A 25,685-nucleotide genomic window follows, 5' to 3' on the forward strand; every position below is an offset into this window, starting at 1 on the left:
CAAGTGGGTATAAAAAAAAACACGTGGCCCTTTTTTGACGACGAGCAGGGAATTATCTTGGTGAACTGCCCAACATCTGTTCCTCAACCAATAATTTCTTGAACAACTGAACAATCATTTGTCTCATTGCCGCTTGTGGGATATATTTTATATATATATATATATATATACACATATATATATATCATAGCTGCCAACCTCACTTAGTTCCATCCTGCATTCCTGCTGAAAATCAGGGTGAGGGGTGTGGGGCTGGGTGCGGGTGGGCGAATGGGGAATGGCCAAGGTGGAATGCCCAAACCGAGCATCTGCACGCAAGAATCCAAAGTGCCAATCGGGCTATATTACCAGGCTGCCGCAGGCGGGCTTATGACAAGACTTTTGACAACAGAGTCACTTTGTGAGCCCTTTTTCTCTCCACTATTGTTAAAATGTTCTCTGGCAAGAAACTTATATGTCATCTGCCTCAGCTCTGTTTTGCTTTTAACTCAGTCTGGTTTTTGTTAAACTGATACTCTTGAGATCAAGCCTCATCAGTTCACCCACAAGCTGTTAATTTTGCTAAAATTCGGATTGCTTGGCAGGGCATCCATTTTGTTCACAAAATGCCCCATGACTACTTGTGCCGCTAACTTCACAGGGTGCCGGCTTTATCAAGATGTGTTTGGTAAAGTTGCTTTGTTTATGTAAATTGTAATTAAAGCGCTGCGCCGGTCACAATTGCATAACTCTCCTCCCATCCCCAAAATAATTGTTTGCAAAAGACTTTAGAGCCACAATAAGTAAGGATAGGAATGGCAATCTCAAATATTCCTCCAGCAACGTTTTCTGCTGGGTGGACTGACTCTGCGTGCTGATAAATGGGCAATTGAAATGTTAAAAGGAGATGATTGTTTCGGAGCTGATGTTAGTTTGCATTTAGTCTGCAGATATTGTCCACAGACTAGTTTGTTTTCAGTACAGACAGTTCATTTTACATTACGTGGTTGAACTGTCAATTCTTGCTGCCCAGAGTGAGTTTTCTGTATACACAGGTTGGAGACAAACACACAGCCCGTTCCCCAGTAGTTAAATATTAACAGTGTGGGTGGTAGTGCGCGCACTGCCGAAACCTTTTGCATTTGCATGGAGGTAGCTTTAGAAAATGTCCCAGAGCTCTGGGGAACCACACTGGCTGCTTTTTGCACCCAGTTTGGCGGTAGGTTGCAGATACATCCCAGGTAGTCCCAGACCACAGCAGAGGGAGATTCCCTCTTCTGAGGAGGTCTGTGCTCTGGATGGATGGAAAATTGGTCAGCAGTGGGCATGGCCTTTCAACGTGCACTCAGAGTGGGAAAGGTTCTGACCCCTCACTACACAGTCAGGGCAACCACTTGTACAACTTTAGCACCAGCGAAATAAAAACTCCATTATTCTTAAACTCTCATCCTTGACCAACACCCTCCTCAGCTTTGAATCCCTCCATGATCTCACCCCTCCCTATTTCTGTAATCTCCTCCAGTTCTAAAACCTGCCAAAATCTTTGAACTCCTCCAATTCTGGCCTCTTGCAGATGGCCAATTTTCTTGGCTCCACCATTGGCAGGTGTGCCTTCAGCTGCCGAGGTCCCTAAGCTCTTGAATTCCCTCCCTAAATTTCTCCATCTCTCTCTCTATCTCTCTCTCTCTCTCCTTCTTTAAGACGCTCCTTAAAACCCCACCTCTTTGAGCAAGCTTATGCTCGCCTTATGCAACAATTATCGGCCGTGTCAAATTTTGTTTGATAATGCTCCTGTGAAGTGCCTTGGGATATTTTACTACATTAAGGATGCTATGTAAACACAAATTACTGTTGGTGAGTAATTGTCCTTAAAATATTGCACAGAGGGACTGCAAACTGCATTTGGCACATTGCGGTTCAGATACTGTAATAGGGCAATCCCAGTAATTATTGTAACAACCACCTTGACAACTAGAGTGTCAAACATTTAAATAATCAACTGGGCAAGGTACCGAAGGAGCTGGGGAAACATGACTGCTGGACTTTGTCGGAAATTGCAACTGGCAAAGCTATAGTTAATCCGGCATTTTATTGCTGAGAGGGATCCTAGATTGTGCAAGCTGAATGTACCAGAACTGTGGGTCACAGGGATGAACTTGCTGCATTCTGCACAAGGGCTTTGTGAATACAAAATAGGTAGATTCACTGCCACAGAGTCCGGGAGCTGGTGCAAACCTCCAAAGGCATACCAAGTGCCTGCAGAAACAGGGTAATGCCAAGGCCAAGTACATCCATTATGTCACCAAAAAAAACATCAATGAGGGGAGGGTAGGCTTATGGAAAATTCATCAACTCTCCTCAGTGGCTCAAGCGGTTAACATCTGTGAGCACCCCTGAAATCTGCTGAGACTGGACTGAGACTTCAATTGAAAATGTCAAAACGACAGGTTTTTGTTAGGTAATGGAATTAAGGGTAACGGAACCGAGCTGGGTGGGTGGAGTTAATATACGGATCCGCCATCATCTGATTGAACAGCAGGACAGACTCAAGGGGCCGAATTGCCGACACCTATTTCCTATGCCCCTAGGTTGGAGAGAAACTGACCCAAGACGGGTTGCAAAGTCTCCCCAGCCTTAATCCCTGGGCCTGCACTGAACTCACTTTAACACAGCTGGGGAGGCTGCATTTGGCCTCAGGAGGCCCTGAGTTCAAGAGGAAACATAAAGCATGGGCCAAAGTTCCCACTCCTTGACTGCTACTCAAGAATACCTTCAGGCTGTAAACGTTGGAGAAGACTCCGCAGAGTTTAAAATTTAAAAAAAAAAGCCCACTGGTACCCACTGTGAAATCCCGTACCCCCCGCCTCCCCCACCCCCCCACACTCCCGACCTCCCCAAGAGGAGGAAACGCCACTCGAGTGAGGTACGAGGGGAGAGTGGGTGGCTTCTGTGGTCATGTACTCCAGCAAAGAAGTGAGGGGAGGGGTGGTGGGAGAATATGTATTCAGAACATATACAAATCTATAGATTTTTTAAGCGCTAAAAGGCTACGCCTGTGCATTTTGTTCAAAATGCTGTGTGTCCCTGAACAACAGCCTGAAGCTTGTCAGCAAATTCCATTCTCCACAGTTCCATTACCCAACGAAAATTAAATGCTGAGTGACCATGTCATCAGTTTACTCAAACAATCAGACTTTGTGGTTCTGAACATGTAAAAAAAAAAGAAAGAAATTCAGTCTGATCTGCAGTCAAACCAAGTAGACATTTCAAGAATGTAAAGCAATTACGCCTTGCAGATTCATACATTTACACAATTGCAAATGATTATGCATGGTATAAACTCCAAGTCTCATAAATACTACTTCTTTGACATAAAACATCAGAAATTGGAGTAGGAGTAGATCACACTGCCCCTCAAGCCTGCTCCATTATTCAGTGAGATCATGGCTGATCTTCTCCCTCAAATCCACTTTCCCACCCTATCCTCATATCCCTTAATTCACTCAGAGTCCAAAAAAAAAAACGATCAATCTCCATCTTGGAATGTACTCAATGATGGAGCATCCACAACCCTCTGGGCTAGAGAATTCCAAAGATTCACAACCCTCCAAGTGAAGAAATCTCTCCAAATTTCAGTCCTAAATAGCCACCCACTTCTCTTGAGACTGTGATCCTCGATCTGAGCTCTCCAGCCATGGGAAGCAGCTTCTCAGCGTCTACCCTGTCAAGCCCTCTAAGAATTGTATACAGTACAATGAGATCATCTCTCATTCTACTGAACTCCAGGTGATATAGGCCCATTCTACTCAATCTCTCCTCAGAGGACAACCCTCTCATCCTAGGAATCCATCTAGTGAACCTTCATTGCACTCCCTCAAAGGCAAAGATATCCTTCCTGGGGTAAGGAGACCATAACTGTACACAGTCCTTCAGGTGTGGTCTTATCCAGTCCCTACATAATTACAGCAAAAATTCCTTACTTTAAAACTCCGTCCACTACCCCTTGCAATAAATGCTCGTACATCATCTGTCTTCCTAATTGTTTGCTGTACCTGCATGTTGACTTTCTGTGATTTGTGTCCAAGAACAACCAAAACGCTCTGAATACTTATCCTACCCAGTACTGTGGGTGATCCAGTAATGTTCAATATGTTTAAAAATCTTTTATCTGCACAATCTTCTATCTACAAAACCCTAACTTCTGTTGTTGCATTTTTATCAGACCTTTGTGTCAGCAATTTTTCCATTATAAACACCTGTATCTCCATTAATCATGGAGACTGCCCATTAGTGCAGTGAAGGAGTACTGAACTGTTGGAGGCACTGTCTTTTAACGGGACATTAAATCAAAGCTCCAACCACATCCTCGAATGGGTGTGGGAGAGCCACCTCTTTGAAAAATGAGCAAGGGAGTTCTCGCCAGTGTCCTGACCAAATAACTCTCTTTTATCTAGTATTTCTGGAAAAGATTTTCTGGTCATTTACCTTATTGCTGTTTGTGGGAACTTGCTGTCTACAAATTGTCTGCCACACTTCCTACATTACAACAGTGACTACACTTCAAAAGTACTTCATTGGCTGTAAAGTGCTTGCTATATAAATGCAAGACTTTCTATGTTAACTTGTACTGCTGCCTAACAGAGGTAGGCATTCACTTTTTTTTGGCTGTGGTGATAATTCCAGTGGTATGACATTTACAGAAAGGAAATAATATCCAGCAATATAGAAATGTTGCATGCAAACAGCCTCTAGTTCTCTAAAAATAATTGTTTAGAATTAGCTGTGATATGATAGGCATTGGCTTTTATGAGTGTCATGAAATGCCAGCAAGGGAAGGGTTGTAGACTACGTGTCAACAATAAGGTTTGGAGCCGTGAATAACTATCCCATTGCTTTACAGCCAATGGCCTTTAGAGGAGTAATTACTGGTAGACAGTATAAATTGCAACACCGACATATTTTACTTCCCTCCACAGTGACTGTCAATACTCACTCGTCCTTGTTAAATGTAAAGAATGGTCAATATTATCATCTGCAACCAACAAAGAGATAAGTGACCAGTTAATCTATTCGTACTGGTGTTGGTTGAGACGGGAATATTGGGCAGACTATTAGGAGGATACCCTGCACTACTTTGGTTTGTACTAACGGTTTTTTTTTGTCGACCAGAACAGGTAAGGTGTGGCCTTGGTTAAACATTTGAGCCAAGGATAATACCTACATCAATGCAGCACTCAATCAACACTCCACTGAAACATCTGCCTAAGATCCCACAATTCTTTTATATTTTGGATGACCAACCTTTTGGTCATCTGAGCTAATATCTCTTTACGTGGATCAGTGTCATATTATGTTTCATAAAGCTCCTGTGAAGCACCTTGGGACGTTTCACTGTATAAAGGTTGCTGTATATATGTAGGTTGTTGTTGACCACTCACCCTTAAAGAAAAGAATGACTTGCATTTATAGAGCATCTTTCACATGCTCAAAATGCTTTGCAGCCAATAAAGTTTTACTTTTGAAGTGTAGCCACTTTGTACCTGTGGAAACTATTTTAAAATTTCCGCTTGTTGTAAAAGGGCCTTCTATCCCTCCACTATTTGCAGGATTGGTAATAACTGTATTGGGATCCACATTTAAATGGGGATCTTAAAATAGAGATTGGATTTCAAAGGAACCTCTCTTGAAAGAGGGAGGATGCAGTTTGATGTGTCTGACCTACAAGAAGATATTGAGACATTTTGTAACAAGTGCTTATAATAATTTTCATATTGCAATGCTTAATTAATCAGCCACACTCCTCAGACCCAGTGCCTGAAATATTAGTTAGAATGATTGCTTTGCTTGAACTGTATATCTCCTCTCATTATCTCTAAATGAAACCTTTGTAACAATGAGCCAAAAAAAAAAACAGATTTGGAACTTCTCTTAAATAGGCATTTTCTTAAGTTTGTGCAGGTGAAGAAACACTTGCTGAATGTGTCAAGTGTTACTAGCCGATGCCCCACACTCGACTCCCAGTCAATGGGAGGTTACACTGCTTTATAATAAATGTCACAGAGGATGCAGTGGTGAAGTCGCATTTAAACCTGGTCTGTGCCTTTAAGTCCCACAAAATGTACTTGATATCTGGAGGCACAACTTGCAGTTGAGTAGATACGAATTGCTTTTCTGAGGAAAGTCAGTCTGTAGGTTGGCGGTTGCTTATAAATTCCTGACTCCCATCCACTTGGATAGAGATCAGGTTACAATGTCAGGACAAAGCAAAAGGAACCAACAAGCATTTCTTTTCTTTTAATGAGGATCCTGCTGATGGGGCTAACGATCTGTTCAGTTGTGATTTATGCTGTTTCATGGTATTTGAACAAGTTTGACACAAACTTTGAATATGTGACACTTTCCAGTCTGAGCATATTGGTTTTAAAAATATTTTATATAGATAGTTAGATATTTTCCTTGTGACCTATGCCAAAGAAATCTTTACATTAGAAATAAACATCATGCAGATCATTAATAACATCCGACCTGACAGTTAAATGGAAACTGGTGGAAAATACCTTTAAAACACAGTAGCTACCTGTGTTACAGAGTCCTTGTCTGGCAGACATTGCCTTTTTAACATATACATTTGTGTCTGTTTATTTGCCAGGCACGCCCCAAAGGAGAAGGCCTGACCCCTTACCAGGGGAAGAAACGCTGCTTCGGTGAATACAAGTGCCCCAAGTGTAAACGGAAATGGATGAGCGGCAACTCCTGGGCCAACATGGGCCAAGAATGCATCAAATGCCACATCAATGTTTACCCCCACAAGCAGGTATTGCACGTCTCCACATACAGCTCTTCATTGCCATTAGACAGCATGAAACAGTTGGCAGGTTCACTGGCAACTACCCTCCCTTACAGGGCATCAGCACTGATTGGGTTACTGAAGCTCCTTCTCCTGCCTGCTTAGATTTTACGCAGCCAATCCACCGAAGAGTAGCTTTGAGAAAAATTACAGATAAGCAAAAGTTGTTGCAGCTCCCGCGCGCAGCGGCATCAAAAAAAAAGAAAGAACTTGCATTTCTATAGCACCCTTCACAACCTCAGTATGTCCAAAAGTGCTTTTCAGCCCATCAAGTACTTTGAGGTGTAGTCACTGTCGCAAAGTGGGAAACTTGACAGCCAATTTGCGCACAGCAAACTCCCAATTGCAGCAGTGAGACAGATGATCATATAGTCTGTTTTAGTGAAGAAATGTGAGGAATAAAAATGAGCCAAGACACTGGCCTACTCTCTCCGAATAACGCCAAGGGATCTTTTATTTCTATCTGAGAGGATAGATGGGATCTCGGTTTAGCATCTTATTTGAAAGATGGCACCTCTGACAGTGCAGCACTGGGATGTCAGTCTAGATCATGCGCCCAAATCTCTGTAGAAACTTGAACCCATGACCTTCTGACTCAGAGGTGAAAGTGATACCCACAGCTGACAGCTAAAGTGGAAGGGTGAAAATAACGTGGAAAAATTTAAAAGGGCGATATGGATAGACTTTTTAAGGAGTGGGGGATTGAGGGTTATTTCCATTGCCATCGTCCAATGAATGGCCGAGTCTTTGCCGCTCCTGACCGTTCCAATGTTATTACATTGCTGCACAATCTTCAAAATGCTGACTCCTTGACCTTGACAGATCAGGCATTTCCTCATGAGGTAGGGAGAAGTGTGCATGGAAGGTAGCAAGTTACTCGAGTTAGCCTGGCCAAGTTCCAGAATGCATTGGCAGAGACCTGGGACCAGGTGACTGACCATCTTGGTCGCAGATGATGCAAAACACACCGAGATGCCGGGGAAGCAATTAGCTTTCGCAAAGAAAACCAGCGAACCCAGTCAAACTGAAGCAACCGTTGGGCTCACCATCTGATCCTGACAACGTATTAATATGTAAAGCAAGGAGGAAGTAACTATTCACAAGCTGAGCTCATGATGCAACCGTTTCAAGGTAGGTTTTCAATCAGGAGATGCTACTCGACGACATATTTAATAAGTGTGGGAGACACCTGGTGGTACAGAAACATATGACAAATTTTTAATCGAATTATTCACCACACACAGCATCCAAACACTATGGGGAGAGTTTTTCCTATGGTGAGTGGGCAGGGGCGGGCGCAGAGCTGATTGCCACCCGTGATTGGCTCTGCGCCGCCATTTTACGGGGGCAGGCCAATTAAGGCCCGCCCAGTGTAACGCCCGGCCGGTAGCGCTCAGCGCTACCTGTGTGGGTGGGGTAGGAGGGAGGGTCGGCAAGGCCTGTGCGCAGCAACCTACCTGGGGCACGGAGCTGCCTCAGGGGAGATTGAATGGATTATAAAACTTTTTAATAAATAAAGTAAAAATTTATTTGAACATGTCCCCTCATGTGACAGCGTCACATGAGCCGGGACATGTTTGTGAAGTTTGGAGAATTTATTTAGTTATTTTTCATAAAAGCTTCAGGAAACCTCATCCCGCCCGTGGGTGAGGTTTCCTGAAAAACGTGAAGGCTCTTCGCCTGCCCGACAACCTTAAGGTTGGACGGGCAGCGTTCTTAAATAGGTTAATTACTTTTTTAATGGCCTTTATAGGCCGTTGACATTTCGGCGGACGTGCAGCTGTCTCCGGCGCGCGCCCGCCAAACGCAATATCGAGATGACGCGTGATGACGTTGACGTTGGAACACACGTCCGACGTCATCGCGGGTCATTTTACGCGTTGGCATGTCAGGCCCTCTCTCGCACGCTGACCGTAAGGTTCAGCCCTATGTACAAGCGATTGCTTGGTTAAGTATCCAGTAATGCATCAGATCACATGGAAAGAAATCGTGACTCAGGAGAAAAGCTCTGAGAAGTTCATAACAAAAATGCTGCTATCTCCTCACTCTTACAATGAGATTGCTCTCCTGTACAAATAGGGATCTTGACTGTGAAATAATCTTTGAAAACAGTAACAACATGCACAGTGACTTTAACATAGTAAAAAAAAATTCACAAATGTGAGAAAAATTAACACCAAGCCGCGTAAAGAGATATTACAACAGCGACCGCTAGCTTGGTCACATAAGTCGTTTTTATGGAGCAAATTATTAGAGGAGAAAAATGGAGGGGCTTAGGGTGTGAACTCCAGAACTTAGGGCTTGAGCATTAGCGAATTTTCCTGATGTGCAGATAAGTCGAAATGTTGAAGAACCAGATGTTTTGTTGGTATTTAATCCTCATCGGGCCCTTCACATTTCAAAATAGCAAAGTGGATTTTCTACATCTTCACTTGTGGTGTGACACATTTTTTTTTGCAAAAATATACTTTATTCATAAAATATCTTCAAACACATTCCAAACCATTTCAAAAACACCATTACAAGGGTACAATCCGGTTCAACTTTTGCAAAATGTATCATCAGGTGCATCAGTACAAACAATATTACAATCATTTACAGCCTTTCATTTTGAGCTGTACAGCCCGAGGGGGTTTAAACAGTTCCCAGTCCCTCGGTGCGCTGTGGCAGAAAGGTCTTAGACAGCGACCCTTCCCCATTGCGCCTTTGCGGCAGCTGCCCCAAGCTTTAGCACATTATCCATCAAGAAAGCTGTCAAAGTGCTGTCCGCAATCACTTATTCACTAATTTCAACAGGAGGAATATTGTGGGCAACGCGCTTTTGAGTCCTTGTAGTGAGTAAGGTACCTCACAGACGACACCTTGAAATATCTACTCTTGCAACGTAAACTATCAAAATTTTGCAATTTTGGCTCAGCTTGAGAGAAGCAGATCAGAAGATTGACTAGGCTTTATGATCAACTCATTAACCGGAGGAGGACTTGGGTAAAGATTCAAATGACTTGATCTAAACAGCCAGTCTGAAAATACCTGACCTGCTCACATTAACACAAATAAAAATCTGTTTTACTGAAAATTGGAATCACGCACAGAATTTTCTTTTATTTCCTGAGTGTCTACATTTCAGCAGTTTAGCAGCCTTTTTGGTTAGCGCGCAGTTGTGTAGATATCCCGCAATGTGTCAGAGATTAGGGTGAGGGGGTGGGGAGTGGGCTGGGCTGTCGAGCTGAGGAAGCAAAATCTCTCTCTGCTGAAGGGATTTCAAAAAAAAAGTTTGAATGCAGACCTGTTAGCTAACTCCCTACACCATTCAGCTCTTGTAATGTGATGTAGGGAAACGTGGCAGACAATCTCTGCACAGCGGGGTCCTATAAGCAGCAATGAAATAAATGACCAGATCATCGATTCTAATCTGTATGAAATCAAACCTATTGGGATGCATGTCGTACAGAAGTTTGCAAATGCAATGGACAAAATGTGATTGACAAAAATAGCTGCTAGTTGGAAGGTAGATCAATCCAAACGTTCCGTTGTAGTTCACTTCTGTGATTCAGGGCAACTTTGTACCTTTTTGTTCTATAACCTTCACCATTGTCCATTTGTGCCAATTTGTGAAAGGGGATTAAACCTTATTTAATATCTTACTTCAGTAATGGGGACAGTTTAAAAACTAAAGACTTTATTTATATGGCTCCTTTCATGACCACAGAACACCCCAAAGTGCTTTACAGCCAATGAGGTACTTTGAAGCCTTGTCACTGTTGTACTGTAGGAAACATGGCAGCCAATTTGTGCACAGCAAGCTCCCACAAACAGCAATATGATAATGACCAGGTAATCTGTTTTAGTGACATTGATGGAGGGATAAATATTGGCCATGAGTCATGGGAGAACTCCCCCCGCTCTTCTTTGAAATAGTACCATGGGATCTCTTGCATCGACCTGAGAGAGCAGACTGACCTCGGCTTTACGCCTCTAATAGTGCACATTCCCTCAGTACTCCACTGGAGTGTCTGCCTCAGTTTTTGTGCTCGAGTCCTAGGGCAGAAATTTACAGTCCCGCCGAAGCTGATGGACTTCTGAATGGCCCCACCCCCGCCGGGGCTGGTCCATAAAATTGTGTCCGTAAAATTGAACCTACAATTTTCTGACTCGGTGGTGAGAATACTATCAACTGAGCCAATGGACTCATTGGCTTCTCTCAATAAAACACTCGGGCAGATTGACCCTATGCTGCCTGGACATGTTCTGTCTCAGAGTATTCTATGATAGGGTCATACTGCTAGGAAGGAGGCCATTCGATCTATCGTTCCTGTGTTGACTCACGCCTGTCCCTACACAGAACTCCAATATCAACACGGTGAATGGCGGCGGTGGGTGAAAGTGAGGGAAGGAAGTTTATGGTACGCTCCATAGATCGTGGACAATAGCTGACTTGCTCACACTCAATCAACAAGCAATAGTACGTTTCCTAGGGGAAAGGAAGTATATTTTATAGTTTGTGTAAATTCCTATTCCTTTTGTGGATTTTATCGTGCTGTCTTTTATGGGTTTCCCCAACCCTAGAGTTCTTGTGCTGACTGACATGGCACAGCTTGGTTGTGCTCCTGTGCAGGTGCTATTTTTCGTGTCCAGTATGAATGTGTGCCTGCAGATACCCAGATTTTTTTGATTTCAGCTGTAATAGGTCAGGAAGGGGAGAGGGAGTCTGTAAAAGGAGGCCAAGTAACAGAGGGGAGTGACATCAGCCCACACTAAGCATCCTGTTACAGACTGCCTTCGATTGGCGCCTGGAGACCAATCGTCTACCCTTTCATCTTAACAGGCCCTTGGTGTGTGGCATGGGGAAAGTAGCATAGGTGAAGGATTAGCAACAAGGGGACAAGCAAATGCTATATCGAAATACCTAACGCACAAATCTGGGATCAATTAGTAACCATAAAAAGAAGTACAGGGAAAGGCGTTTGCTGCAATTTAGAATCGTTGTTGTTTCAGTGAGGGGGAAAAGCACAGATAAAACCCACCACTATTGTTAAAATGGCATCATTGAAGGACATTGTTGTATCAATGTGCTTATAAATAGTGGGAAAAGCATAGCACAGCAACTTTACAGGGAGAATCAGAGCTCCATAGGAGTGAAATTCTATGTGAGAAAGCTTGGCTGTACTGTAATGGAAATGAATATAATGGGGAAATATTTCAAACAAAGGTACTTGGTGGTTTATTAAGCCTGTTCAGCTTGGTTCTGCTAGCACAATTACCCTTTAGAATAATTGAGTTTTATTTCCTGAAAGACTAGTGCTGTTCCCTATCTGGGCCGTTCTGTGCTTCTGGAAGAATTTTGTCCACATCTTGTAACAAGGCAGTGGCTTTCCATCTTTTCACAATGAAACAACAAAGTCGGTAACACTGCCAACAGCAGCTTCACTTTTGTTGCAATGACACAGCTTGCATTTATATAGTGTCTTTAATTTAGTAAAGTGCCCCATGGCATTTCACAGTCGGGTTGCCCAGCGAAATTTAACACCAGTTCACATAATCCGATATTAGGATAGACGACCAAAAGCTCACTGAAGCAGGTAGGTTCTAAGAAGCAACTCAAAAGAGGAGAGAGGCAGTGAAGTTTAGGGAGGGAATTGTAAGGGAACCAAAAATTATGGTCATGTAATATAATTAGAGCCTCAGCCAGTGAGTAAAATGTTAGTTGTGTCTTTACACATAACAAGAAGCCCAAAGATTCTTGGGGAGGCTGGTATGGCAGGAAGGTGGGTGTGGGGAATAGTTAGGGGAGGGAAATGATTGTGAGAGCAGTGGGTGTTGAGGTTTTTGAAGGTGGGAGGAGCGATAGTGAAGGCTGAGGTTTTAGTAAGAGGGTTTCAGGGTATATTGGGATGAAGCCTGGAGGCTCTAACAGCAATAGCAGAACAGAGGGAAAGATGCAGACAAGACAATTGAACGATGCGTCCTGGTTGCAAACTGGCAGAGGTAAGGATCTGGGATGCTATGGAGAGAGTTGAAAATGAGAAGAGGATTTTAAAAAGTCACACTGCGGGATGGAGGACCATTAGGAGTGTTCAAGAACTGAAGTGCAGGCCAGGGTTCAAAATACACAGGGAGCGGTGGGCAAATTCACCCTCAGTGTCAAAAGTAGCCTGTAAAAAAGTGAAGATGAGATGGAAAATTCAATAAATGTCTCCCCCATACAATATTACTTTGCATCATGGTTTCTCCATGGTCTGGGGTTGAACAATAGCAGGCTGCAGGTGTCCCTAGATGTGGGGAAATATGTAGAGTTTGATTGGAGCAGCCAGCAAGCGTGGGCGAGACAGACTCTCTGCTATCTTATCTATCTAAAGAAGGAAATCCTGAAAAACAAATTCAACACAAATACAGAGGGTAAGACTGCATCACCCAATAATGGAGTTAGTGAGAATAAAAAAGGAGCCTCAGAAACTCAAAAAGTAGCCCTTGAAAAAAAATCTCAAAGAGCCCTTGAGAAAAGAATATTTTGACTGGTGGTGCAGGCCATATTAGAATACTATGACAGAGAGTTTGATTGGTGCAAGATGGAAATAGAAGATTATTGAGAAGAACTCTGGAAAAGTCATACCTGGGCTCACACATGGAGGAGAAACTCTTGCAGTGGTAAGAGACAGGACAGATCAGTGATGTTGGTGGAAGTAAGTGGTCTTTGGTGACAAAGCTAGATGTAGAATTTGAAGCTTAGTTCAAGGTCAAGCAGAATAGCCAGGTTGTAGACCATCAGCTTCATCCTGACTGTATGGGCAGGAGCGCAGGGATCAGCGGGGCCTCTGGCAGGAGCTGAACGCAATGGCTTCGACCTTGCCAATGTTGCACTGGAGGGAGTTCTAGCTCTTTCACAAAATTGGACAAGAAACAGAATTTGGGGCCCACCATCGCCAGAATCACTGGGTTTTCAAGATTGTGTGAAATGTGACAAAGACTCCATTGTAGAACCTAGCAGACAAACAATCAAACCTTTATCTTGGTTATGAACGTAACAGCACTTGTTGACGACGCACCACAATGTTCCACGTAGCGCACAGCCAATTGTAAGTGATGGATAAACTTCTGTATATTGGGAATTAAACAATTAACAATAGACTGAGAAATAACAACTTATGTTTAGATAGCACCATTTAACATCGTAAACATCACTCAATATTTCATAGGAATGTTATCAAGCAAAACTTGACTCCAAGCCACGTAAGGAGGTATTACAGCAGATGACCGAAAGCGTGGAGAAAGAGGTGGGTTTTAAAGAATGTCTTAAAGGATGAGAGAGAGGTAGAGAAGCAAAGAATTTTAGGGAGGCAATACCAGAGCTTGGGTCCTAGACCAATGGTGGAGCAATGAAGATCATGGATACGCAAGAGGGCAGAATTGCAGGAGCGCAGAGATCTTGGAGGGTTGTGGGGCCGTAGGGGATTACAGGGATAGGGAGGGATAGGGCCATGGAGGGATGAACAGAATGAACCTATTATACTTGGTCAGCAGAAGAAATATTAGAGCCTATTTTCCAGCCAGCGGATTGATTCCACTCATGCAGGGAAATTGTAGCCCAGAAATCTTACAGGACATGACTTATCCGGGATTCCTGCATTAAGTGTTCTTGAGACCAGCCTTTTATGTTGACCCTGTGTGTTCTTAGACAAATACACCAGATTTGTTTAAGTATTTAAGTTGATGTAAGTAAGGCAACAGCACCTGTCTGTTAACGATGGGATTGTACTTTGTGACCTGCTTGCCTACGTGGATTATAAAGGAAAGTTATACGTGTAGTGGAACTCTTAAAGACGTAGACATGTGTTGCATTATTGTTTTTAATTTTCACTTTACCAGTTTCTTTTACCATCCCTTTCATCCTTTATTCGTTCTTCATTTTTTCTTTTTAAATTTATATTATTTTTAGAGTTTGTTTTGTTTTGGGAACATGTACGGAATGTTTGTATTGAAAGGAACGAAATATTTGCAAATTCACCAAGGGAAATCACCTCTCACTTGAAGCATTTTGCAAGGCTTCAACAGAGCAGAAAATCTATGAAGGGACTTTTAGGAGAGGCTCTGGGAATAATGAGGCTTTTAAGAGAATCCGTACGGTCTCCAAGTCAATTTGAATAAATGGCGAGGTTGGTCTTAAAGCATCTCAAGAATATTTCATCATTGAAATGGTACAAGATAAGAGAAGGTGTGTGTAGGAGACACCAGAGTAGGTAATGGTAGGAGGCATGATAGACCAAATGGCTGCCTTCTGTCCTGAACAATTCTAGGAGGAGAAAGCAACCATTTTCACAGAGCCTAGTTCATGTACTAGAAGGTGAGCTACCTAGGTAGTCTTTGGATTATCAAGAACTTTGTTGTAAAGCTATAGCATCTATTGTATAGATTTGTCTGCCAACTTGCATCATAAGGGCCTTCAGTTGTAGCTATCAACATTTCCATTTGTGCATATTCAGGGAGAGTGCATTTAATTTCAAATCCTGCTGCAGGCTAGTTTGTGAATTGTATATTTATGTCCTCAATCCTAAATTCACCGGCCAGTTTAAATAATCTGCTTGCTTTCAGAATCTCTTCCTTGTTTTCAAATCCCACCCCTCCCTAAATCCGTAACCTCCTCCAGCTGTACAACCTCCCCACGATCCCTGTACTTCTCCGATTCTGCCTTCTTGAGTATCCCCGATTTTCATTTCTCCACCAAAAAGTCAGCCCTGCCTTCAGCTGCCTAGGCCCTAAGCTCTGGAATTCCCTCCTCTAAACCTCTCTACCCTCTTTCCTCCTTTAAGATGCACTTTAAAATCTACCTCTTTGACCGAGCTTTTAGGCATCTGCCCGTATATCTCCTTATGTGGCTCAGAGTCAAGTATTGTATGATAATGCCTCCGTGGAGCACCTTGGGATGTTTTACTGTGTTCAAGCTGCAAGTGCAAGTGTTGTTGCTTAGCTATTCCACTCTGCGGCCTGGCTTCTTTCCCTGTCCTTTCCGGCAAGTAGGACTGGAACATAGGAATGGGGATTCAGCCAATCGAGTCTATTCCGACCTGCAAATAGATCATGGCTGCTTTGTATCTTAACTCCTTTTACCTGCCTTGGTTCCAGATTGCAACAGCAAAGAGCAAGTCACCTCCCCACTGAAGTGTGACAGTGCATCAACCTAATCCTTCACTGGCCTCCCCAGCCTCTGAGGAGGCTGTGTTTTGCTCCCCCACTTTGGAGTTAGAGATGTTTTCTGACTAATATAAACCCAGCAGCCCGTTTCCCTGGGAAACATGAAATGCTTCTTTAGACTAGGGCTAGGGAATAGTGGAATTCCAGGGGCCCTGTTCCTGCCTCACAGCAAAAGAAAAATACAACTTCAGCAAGAGACTGCAGCAAGCCAGTGTTATATAGATCGGCAGTTAAGTGGTCAGATCTAGGTACTCTACTCAAACAGAAAGTGGCCGTGTAAGTTTAAATATGTTGCTGTACTTTTAAAACTATCGATGCACTGCATCCACATTTGGCAGGCATTACTGGCTTAACAACTTGATGCGTCAGCTGTCACAGGCTGTAAAAAAAAAACACCTCATGACACCACTCACAAGCTGTTCATAAGTTCAAGCAATGAAGGCAATTAAGAAAAAAACACGAAAACAGCTTAGTGACTGGCAAGTTTAACAATCTAACCTTTCATTTCAATTTAATTTAGTTTAATTGGGGAACTGAATCACTTCGAGCTTTCGTGTGGCATTGGCATATCGAGGGTTATTGGGCCTTTGTACCCATAGTCCTCTGGTACAGCGTGTTGCTGATCCCATTGGGGAGACGGTGAGGTGAGGGGGTCTGGCCTAGGGATGGAGAGATGATCATTGGTCATCCCGGCCCATCATGTCAGTTTGATGATAACATTGACAAAGTGCCTGGAAGAAGGCCATTTCCTCAGTCATAGTTAATGTGGGACCTCGGGAGAGTTGCAAAGTATAACGAAGAGAATAAGTTTTGAGGGAATATCACCCACCCAAAAAAATATCCTAAGGTTACCTGATGTGAAAGGCGTGTTTAGAAAATGGGCTGTTCCCTGCTCGAAGGAGCTGGTTTTTCAAACATGAGCACCTGTGTTGTCAGAAAGCACTGCAGGTCGGCAACCACAATATTCCAACCTTTAATTTGAACGACTGGCACGATTTCTTGGTCAGCGCCATCCAGGGGCACCTGATGAAAGGGTCAGCCGATAGGTGAGAGATGTCACTTCAACCGTGAGACAGTGACAGTTGGAGAGGTCTTCATCTTTGATGCCCAGTGCCAGCATTGAGAGTTCCTATGTCAGGTGTTTGTCTGACACAGAACAAAAGATGGATTTGCACTGACAACAATATGGCCGACTTTGCATCTCAGAACGGCCCTCTCCAATGCACCAGTTTGGATATGTTCCCTTTCCTTCACTCCCTGCTCTCACTGGCATCACCATGAGATTGTGCCAGCTTCTTGGCACTTTTGTGCTGTGAACCTGGTGCCTGCCCGTGCTCGATTCAGGTAGCAAGTTTACAGCTTCTACCGAAAGATAGAGAGAGCTTTTTTACACCATCTTCGCATTGGGTTGAAACCCAGGTCCTATTGGGGAGAGGACAACTCAGTGATACCATGCAGTCCTTCGAGATCTGCACCTGCAGACATAGGGTGCTCTGGAGTGTTGATGAGAGATTATCCTAGTAAACAATAGATAAAGCTGGATAAGGGAAACGAAAACCCAGAATTGTGGCCATATAACAAGAGCCTCAGCAAGTGGGTAAAATGTCCACTTTAGCAACTGAAACAACCTGAATGACAACCATTGGTTGCCTAATGACATCTCTTTTGAGAAAACCTAATCCTTTCAGGTCTACACAATGGGGAAAAAATGCTGTTGTAATTTTTAAGCTCTCCAGTAATTTTACTTTTGGATAACATGACTAAGAGACCACAAATGCTCACAGTTCTTAATCCATGATTGAATGTCAGTCAAACTGTGGATTGTAGAGCTTACTGGTAGCTAAATGATCATTAAAATGGATTTGAAGCAATTGCCAGTCTGGACTGCTAATGCCTTATTTTTATTTGGAAGGACTCCAGGCTTCACCGTGTGACCTTTGCCAAGAGAAAATCCAACAGGAAGCATAGTAGACCGGCTTAAATTAATTATTGAGCCATTGAAGTATAGGGCACTAGTGTGATGTGCCATGAACTGGTGGGATGTAAGGATTTATGGGTCACCATGTTGTAAGTTTGCTTTTTCAGTTGTGCTGTCAGGGGTGGCCTCCATCTTACACAGGGAGGAAAGGTCAAAGATCACATCTTCAGCTTCAATCTTCCAGAAAACAAAACCAGTAAAGCTTAGAAATGACTGGTGTTGGTCTGAACTGGTGTTCCATTTTAAGGTATACAGGACCAGTACCAGTCATTTTCCAAGTTTTACTCGTTTCTTTCATCATTAAGCAGAATAACAATAGCAGAGTTTGTGTATTTTTCATTTATTATGGCCCCTTTTTACAGTAGCCTTGTCCTAACTGTGATGTCTGTTTAATCGGGACTTGTTAACGCTGACACGCACACACACACAGAAACACGCACACGCAGATATGCATACCTGCAGAGACGTGCATGCATGCAGATACATGTGCACATACATGTGCACACGCATGGACGCACATGCACACATGCATGCGCACATACACACATGCATGCACAAGCATGGATACACATATGTACATACAAATACATACACAAACACATACACGCATGCACACATGCACATGTGCACATACACATACACGTAGACACACGCACACACATGCACAGACAAACTCCTGTACTCAAGCAGAAGCCAAGAGATGGTTAAACAACAGAAGTTCTTTAAACTTAAGACAGTAGGAGGCACAATGAAAGAAATCAAAAATATTAATGAGACATAGAGAGTGTATGAGTAGCTAAAGGGGTGGGAGATAGGCCGGAGGGATGAGAAACAGGAAAATCTGGCAAATTGGAGTAGGCTCCAGAGATCCAGGAGCCTAACTGAAGGAAAATAAATATTCTGCCAATGCTGTACACTACTATCCAGCATGGTATTCCAAAAGGGGAAAGGAAAAACCTCAAATGCCAACCCATTACTTACCACTCCCACCTCCTCCACTTCCACTTTCTTGGAAAATCTGTCTCACCATCCCACATTGCCAACACTTCCTTCAAGAGAGAAAATGTGAGCTATAGTTAAGCTCTGAAGTTATTAAATTTGATATTAAGGCTAGGGCGTGGTAGGGTTGTTGTGTGGGGGTTGGGGGTGGTGGTGGGGGGGGGGGGGGTGGGGGGTGGAAGGAAGGTGGGCTGCCTAGTTCCTATTAGAAAGACAGATTGCTGTTCCTCCAGATTCCTTTGAGCTTTATTGGAATATTGCAGCAAATCAAAGTCACAGAGCTCAGGAGGGGATTGGGACTGAAAATCAAAGTGAGCAACAGTCTTCAGGCGGCACTTCTGCTTGGAACAAAAGTGTTCAGCAACCTGGTCACCATATCTAGTTTGGTTTCTCCAATGTAAAGCGCGCCACACTGTGAGCAGCAAATATTACTGTATATACTAGACTGGAGGAAGTGCAGGTAAATTGTCTCACCTGGAAGGGCGTTTGGGGCTCTGGGCAAGCGTGTATAAAGAGGTGAATGGGGAGGTGTTGCCTCTCTTGTGCTTGCATAGGAATGGAAGACCAGATTGTAGGGATGGTGAAAGAGTTGAGGAACTATGCGAGGAAGATCTGTAGATGAGACAAAGTCAGTAATTGTCTGGGAAATTATCGTCCAGAGTTCCATTGTGGGTTGTGGTTCAGGGTAAGTAGGAGAGTAGCCACAGAGTTAACCCTTAGCCTCGGCCAAGGTAGTGCTTATTCTTCCATAAAACAACATCAAACCCATTGTCAGTGGGTTTGACAATGATGTCAGGGCTGGACCTGAGAGGGCAAAGGGAGATGAATGAGAATGAGTGTCAGGAGTGGATATGCTGATGCACCTAACATCATTCCATGAGTTCACAAGAAAATGGTCCAGAAGGTTGGAAGCCAGAGTGGAGGTCTCCAGGTGGATTGGGTAGACTGAAGAGGGGAAATGGTCAGACATATGACGGATGGGAAACCTTCCAACAAAGCAAATAGGCTTGAATAAGAACTCAACGTCATGGAATTTGTTGAGATGTAAACATAAGTTGCTATTTGGCCATGTTGGACAACTTAATTTTGGATTCACAGCTTAAAAAAAAAATCCAATCTTTGTTTTCTGATGGTGCAAGTGGTTTTATCGGCACTCTGCGGGTACTGACTAGTGTAACTATTACCCAAGTTGTGTTGTGGGACAAAAACAAAAATGCTGGAAAAGCTCAGCAGGTCCAACAGCATCTGTGGAGAAAAAAACAGTTAACGTTTCGAATCCGTATGACTTCTTCAGCGTGTGTATTGTGGGACTGTTTAGACATAATCTATTGCCAAACAAAAGAAAAAAAACATTCCCATTGTGCCAAGAAGAAAAGTTTTTCTCTTGATCCAAAATGCTCATTCCCCTCTTAGCAAAAACCTTGAATAATTTGAATTTGTCTTGGACTCCTTCCTCAGGAAAGATAATCACCGCAGGTGAACATCCAGGATACTGGAATTTTGGCACAACTGCTCCCTGATCCCAATGGTAAGCGAGCAGAAACTGCTGGATCGCAACCTTAATAACCTTCATTATTCAGCTATGACCAGATGCATTTCACAGAAGACGTTTCTGCTTCCCAAGTGTGCTCTGGCTGCGCTGTTTCAAGGTGTAAATGATCCTCTCCACAGGCGAAGATTTCCTCTGCTCACTATCCAGGCAGCAAAATCATAAATATATTTATATGGAACCTTCAACCCCTTCCATAACCTTTAAGCTATTCATCCAGCTCCATTCTAGGCGGGCTTTCGACATAAAACTAAACTGCGTTTCACAGGACCCTTTGCTGCACCTTGTGACAGTTATAGTGAAGCTTTGTGCTCTTTAAAATGAGAGACAGCATTGCTTGGAGAGGAAGTCTAGTCAATGTTGAACATTCCCAGTTCAGGTATGGCACAGCTGAACAAAACTGTTCCTTCTCTGTCCCGATCATAATTTTTAACTGCACAGTAAACACGAGCCATGCCCCCACCCTCCCCCATTTCCCACACAGCGGTGTGTGAAGTGCAGTTGCAACTTTGAATACTGGGTTACACTAAACTGAAATTCAGACAGATCAAATTCAGTTCACATATGATCTTCCCCTCAATCTCAGTAGGATTTAACCCCCGGCTCTCAGAGAGGAAAGGTGAAAGTCAATTTCCCCTTATTCCACATTTTCAATTATTCAGAATGTTCCTTCCACTCCCGCTGTTTAGTATCACTTGAAGCCCAAAAACGTGCTTCAATTGTTTAATAATATTTTGTCCATGGAAGTCTGAATATTTTACTCTTCTCCCATTATTTTCCACGCAAGCTTTACAATTAATTAACACCTATTAACTGTCCAACCTTTTCTCCTGAAGTTGGTCATTCCTTCAGTTCTCTGGTACCTTGACAGACGTTTATGTTGTGCCCAAAAATTATAAATTAGTTGACTTGTTGATCAGTCCCATTCACGGGAGTGTTATAACCCCCTCTTGCAACATTATACAGTTATATCCATGACAAACTAAGCTTGGATTCAGCCTACTGATCGGATCCAAATGATCATTCAGTCTTTGGAATTCATCCTTCGTGATATTTTTTGGATCAGTTTAGTAAGTTATGGTGCTAAAAAGCCCACACTGGAGCTTCAAGGCAGCAAAGACTTCATAACCCACAACACCCCATCTCGGCCTAGACCGATTGTTTGTTATAACATGAAGTTATAACACAAATGAGGAATTCTAAAGGTGTTGGTCCAAATAACAAGCCGTTTAGATGGCCACCCAACCACCCCAAGCCATCAATCAGCAAACCACCTTGTTTCAAACTTGCAGCAGCAGGTGAGGCAATTCTTACTGAGAATTTTAGAAACTTGGAAGAGATAAACAAATTGGAGCAAAGAGGTTTTGCTGTAAAAGTCAGTCAATTATTTAAATATGACAAGTTGGCATCTCTGCCACCTTTCAAGTAGGCTGTCACCATTTTAATCATCAAGTTGCTAATTTTGAGTGCATTAGTGACCTCCCTCTATGTTTCTGATGGGAAGAAATTCTTCTGCTGTAAAAGGCTTAAGTGAAGTAAACCCAGTGTCTAGTGAGTGTGGTAGGACAGGCAGTGCAGAAACTTTATAATAGGGCACAAATAGAACTTAATTGAGCGACCTCACATAAAGACTGAGAGTTAAGTGAGTCTCAGAAATTGGAACAATGCTGCAGCTTAATAGACTCTGTTTTGGGGGTTAACAAAACAAAGGATTTTGAGGAACAGGAGAAATCTAGCTCCTCTGAACCCTCCCAGGCCCTTCTTCCAAACTTCTGGAATTTTGAAACAAGGGTCCCTTGATGTTTGAAGCTTTCACCTTGGTGAACAGTTGCCTGAATCGACTCATTCAGTCCAGCTTTATAATCAGTTGGGACATCCTCAAAACCTCCTTCCTAATGGAAACAAGACTGACTCCCTCACCCTTGCCTCCTTAACTTCAAGAAGACATACCCAGAGCCTTCTTCTATGCTCACTTCTACTTCCTCTCAAGGGCAGTAGTATCCTTAAGAGATGTGCAGCTCTCCAGATTGGATTAACCCTGCAGTGCCTCAGACAGCAATAATAACATTTTTTTGATCTAAATGCTGTCCTTCTGTTAATCCAATCCAGTGTCTTATTTGCTTTAGGTTTAAGGCATATTAGAGAGCTTGTCTGCTTTTAACAACTATGGTGTGGAACCCTCTATTTTCAGTGTCAAGTCGAGGCCCAGTGGGAATGCTTTCAAAGAAGAGCAAGGGGATCTATCCGCCATGTCCTGGGCCAGCACCTATCACTTAACCAACATCACTAAAACCCATTATCTGGTCACTTGGGATCTTGCTCTACGCATATTGGCTTCCATGTTACCTACAGAGATACAGTGACAATATTCCAATAAGTTGTTCATTGGCTGTCAAGCATTTTGGGATGTCCTGAGATCATGAAAGACGTTATATAAATGCAAGTCTTTCTGTTTATCTTTCTAATGCAATCCAGTGCCTTATTTGTTTATTAGAGGATGTTTTACCCTCTTAGCAACTATTTATTTTCTACTTAAAATTACATTAAATAATTTGTTCAGTTTCCCACTGGCTGAGTTCACTCAATTGGATATGTTAACCTAGCAGAATGGTCAAAACCTGCAGTAATGTTCATTTTAACCTTATCAAGTAGTTTAACAGCATATTAACTAGTCAAGTAACTGCCAGGAACATTAAGTCAGCCCCGCAGGGGGTTAAGCTGAGCAGCAAATTTATATCGTACAGAGTACTAGATTTTGGGGGATTCATTTATTAATTGGTGGCATTACCAAAGTATTTATTTTCAGGTGAGAACCAATTTCTGAATTATATTTAAAATAATTTAATGTTATTTTCTGACCTCCGTTGTGTTTCTATTTAAACGTCCAAAACTGGAAACTTTCAATTTTCCAAGAGGGTGAATGAAATGGACAGTGGAGAAGTCCATTGAGGAGTTGGAACCATTCACTGTTATTCTGTTTAAATATTCACAAAGCCTGGCATCTCTGAGTTCAATGAAGTACCAATGAGCTTTGAAACTTGATTAATGAGTATGTTGAAAGGGTGATTTTCTGGCAGGCAGCTTCAATCGCATATTGGGAAATCCTGTCTGCCTTGCCCACGATTTTCAGCTAGGTTCATATGGGCAGCATGCATAGGTGTGTGTGAAGCTATCTCCTACTGTTAGGCATTCAAACGAGATAGCAACAACACTGAGCCAGTTAATATAACAACTGGAGTATATTTATATTGTAAACCTGAAACTGTGTTCATGGTCTGTGCAACACGCATCCTGCATCAGCTCGGTCTCTATACCTAACTTAAGACAGCTTAATGCTAACAATATCTAGCAAATGCTTCCTCATAGTACTGGCATCCTTCACTTAAGCATAATCATTCATCTTTAAGCAAATCCATAATTCCCCACAATGTGCTCTGAGAGTTGGATTTTTTCCTCACTCACTGGCTCAAATTTCTGCATTTCAACTTGATGAAAGTTTAAGTTGATAATGATTGAACGGTTGACAGGATATCTGGGACTTATGCTGTTGGCCCCATCATCTCAAATCTCCTCTACCAATGAAATTTAAGAATAGAGAAACAAAAAGGGTAAATTCGATACAGAAAGAGAAAATAAACAGAGTGAAAGGAAGATTGTATTACCAGGGAGAAAAAGAGAGACAGGAAAAATGAGAACAATGTAACAAGTTAAATGACATGGCATATTCAATTTGTGACATATCTCTGCCTCAGCCACAAATTTTGGGGTTTTTAACACTATTTAGCTGAGCGCATTTAACGTGCTATTATTTTCCCAGCATTATAAAGCTGGACCAGATGTTCTTTAACCTTATACATTTACATCTGTAACACCATTTCTGAGTGATCCAGCATAAGTGTGCAAGAAGTTGATGATTGAAAGCCACATAAACCCCATTAATATATCCAAGCTCATGTCTGGTACATATTCCAGAGAAAGATCAATGCACATTTCTCAACAAGATAGTCAAGTGCTTGCTGCACCCTCGTATCATTGATTACCTGTGTTAATCATTAGAGCTTGTAACTCATACATTTATGTGACTATAGGAATGATTGATGTGTGTCTAAGGCCATGTATGATGAGTGTCTAAGGCCATGTATGATGCGATGTTCCAATCACTTCACCTACATTAAACTAAGCTAAATGACAGAAAATAAAAGAAAAATATTTTCTACTAACAGCTTAAATGAAATACAACATCGGTTGAAAATCATTTAACTCTGGACTAACTATAAGATCAAGAAATGAGTGAAATCACAGAATTGTATTTCTAACACTACTTTATTTTCCTAGGTTTCAGCCTTAGAGAAACCTGTTTGTCAAAGGTAGCATCACAATATTCCTGAGAACATATTTTCAGAAACACAACAGTACAACAATGGCTGAGTTCATCTGATGTAACTTTCAAAGGTGCATTGGGTAAATTCTTGAATGAGAAAATTCTGCAGGGCAATGGGGAAAGAGCAGGGAAGTGGTATTATCTGGATCGTGCTTTCAAAGAGTCAGCATAGGTGAGATGGGCTGAATGGCCTCCTTCTGTGCAGAATCATTCTATGATTCTATGAGTTTTCAATATGACACTGAAATATTGCATTCCCAGATGTACACAGGTAACAATGTACGCATTCTGTTTAAGTCTAGGGATATTAATAAAATGGCTAATGGCCTTTTTGGGATCCAGATATGGTTGGCTTGAGGACTTAAATTTGAATCATCTTCTACAGCAACCTTGTTTCTTCTATTTCTCTGCAATGTGGGTTGCATCTAGGCTATCCTTCAGCATGGTTCCTGTGGACCCATGTGGAGTTTTCTTTGTTCCTTCTAGTTTATCCTATACGAGTACTTAAAAATTTACACTATAAATATTCTTAAAATGCTCTTTCGAAGAGCTGGCACACAGGCCTGATGGGCTGAATGGTCTGTGCTGTAAGTTTCTGTGATTCTATTAATTTCAATTCGATAGCATTGTCTGCCCCTGCGTTAACATTCATGGACAACATTTCTCTCGAATGAAATTGAGTTCCCTCGGCTTTTCAAAGCTTACTTCGCTTTCTCCCGAAGGTGGTGACCTCTTCCTGTGTCTTTCAAAAATGGCGACAGTTTCT

General features: G+C 42.5%; 1 protein-coding gene across 1 annotated transcript in view; it reads left to right on the top strand.

Moving 5' to 3' along the window:
- The window catches only part of zcchc24 (zinc finger, CCHC domain containing 24), a 207,344-nt gene that overhangs the window by 153,622 nt on the left and 28,037 nt on the right, over nucleotides 1-25,685 (top strand). Inside the window, exon 3 of the mRNA XM_078530875.1 lies at nucleotides 6,629-6,793. Coding sequence (XP_078387001.1) covers nucleotides 6,629-6,793 — 165 coding nt within the window. The remainder of the gene's footprint in view (nucleotides 1-6,628; nucleotides 6,794-25,685) is intronic.

Source organism: Cetorhinus maximus, chromosome 27, assembly GCF_964194155.1.
Source record: "Cetorhinus maximus chromosome 27, sCetMax3.hap1.1, whole genome shotgun sequence".
NCBI lineage: Eukaryota > Metazoa > Chordata > Chondrichthyes > Lamniformes > Cetorhinidae > Cetorhinus > Cetorhinus maximus.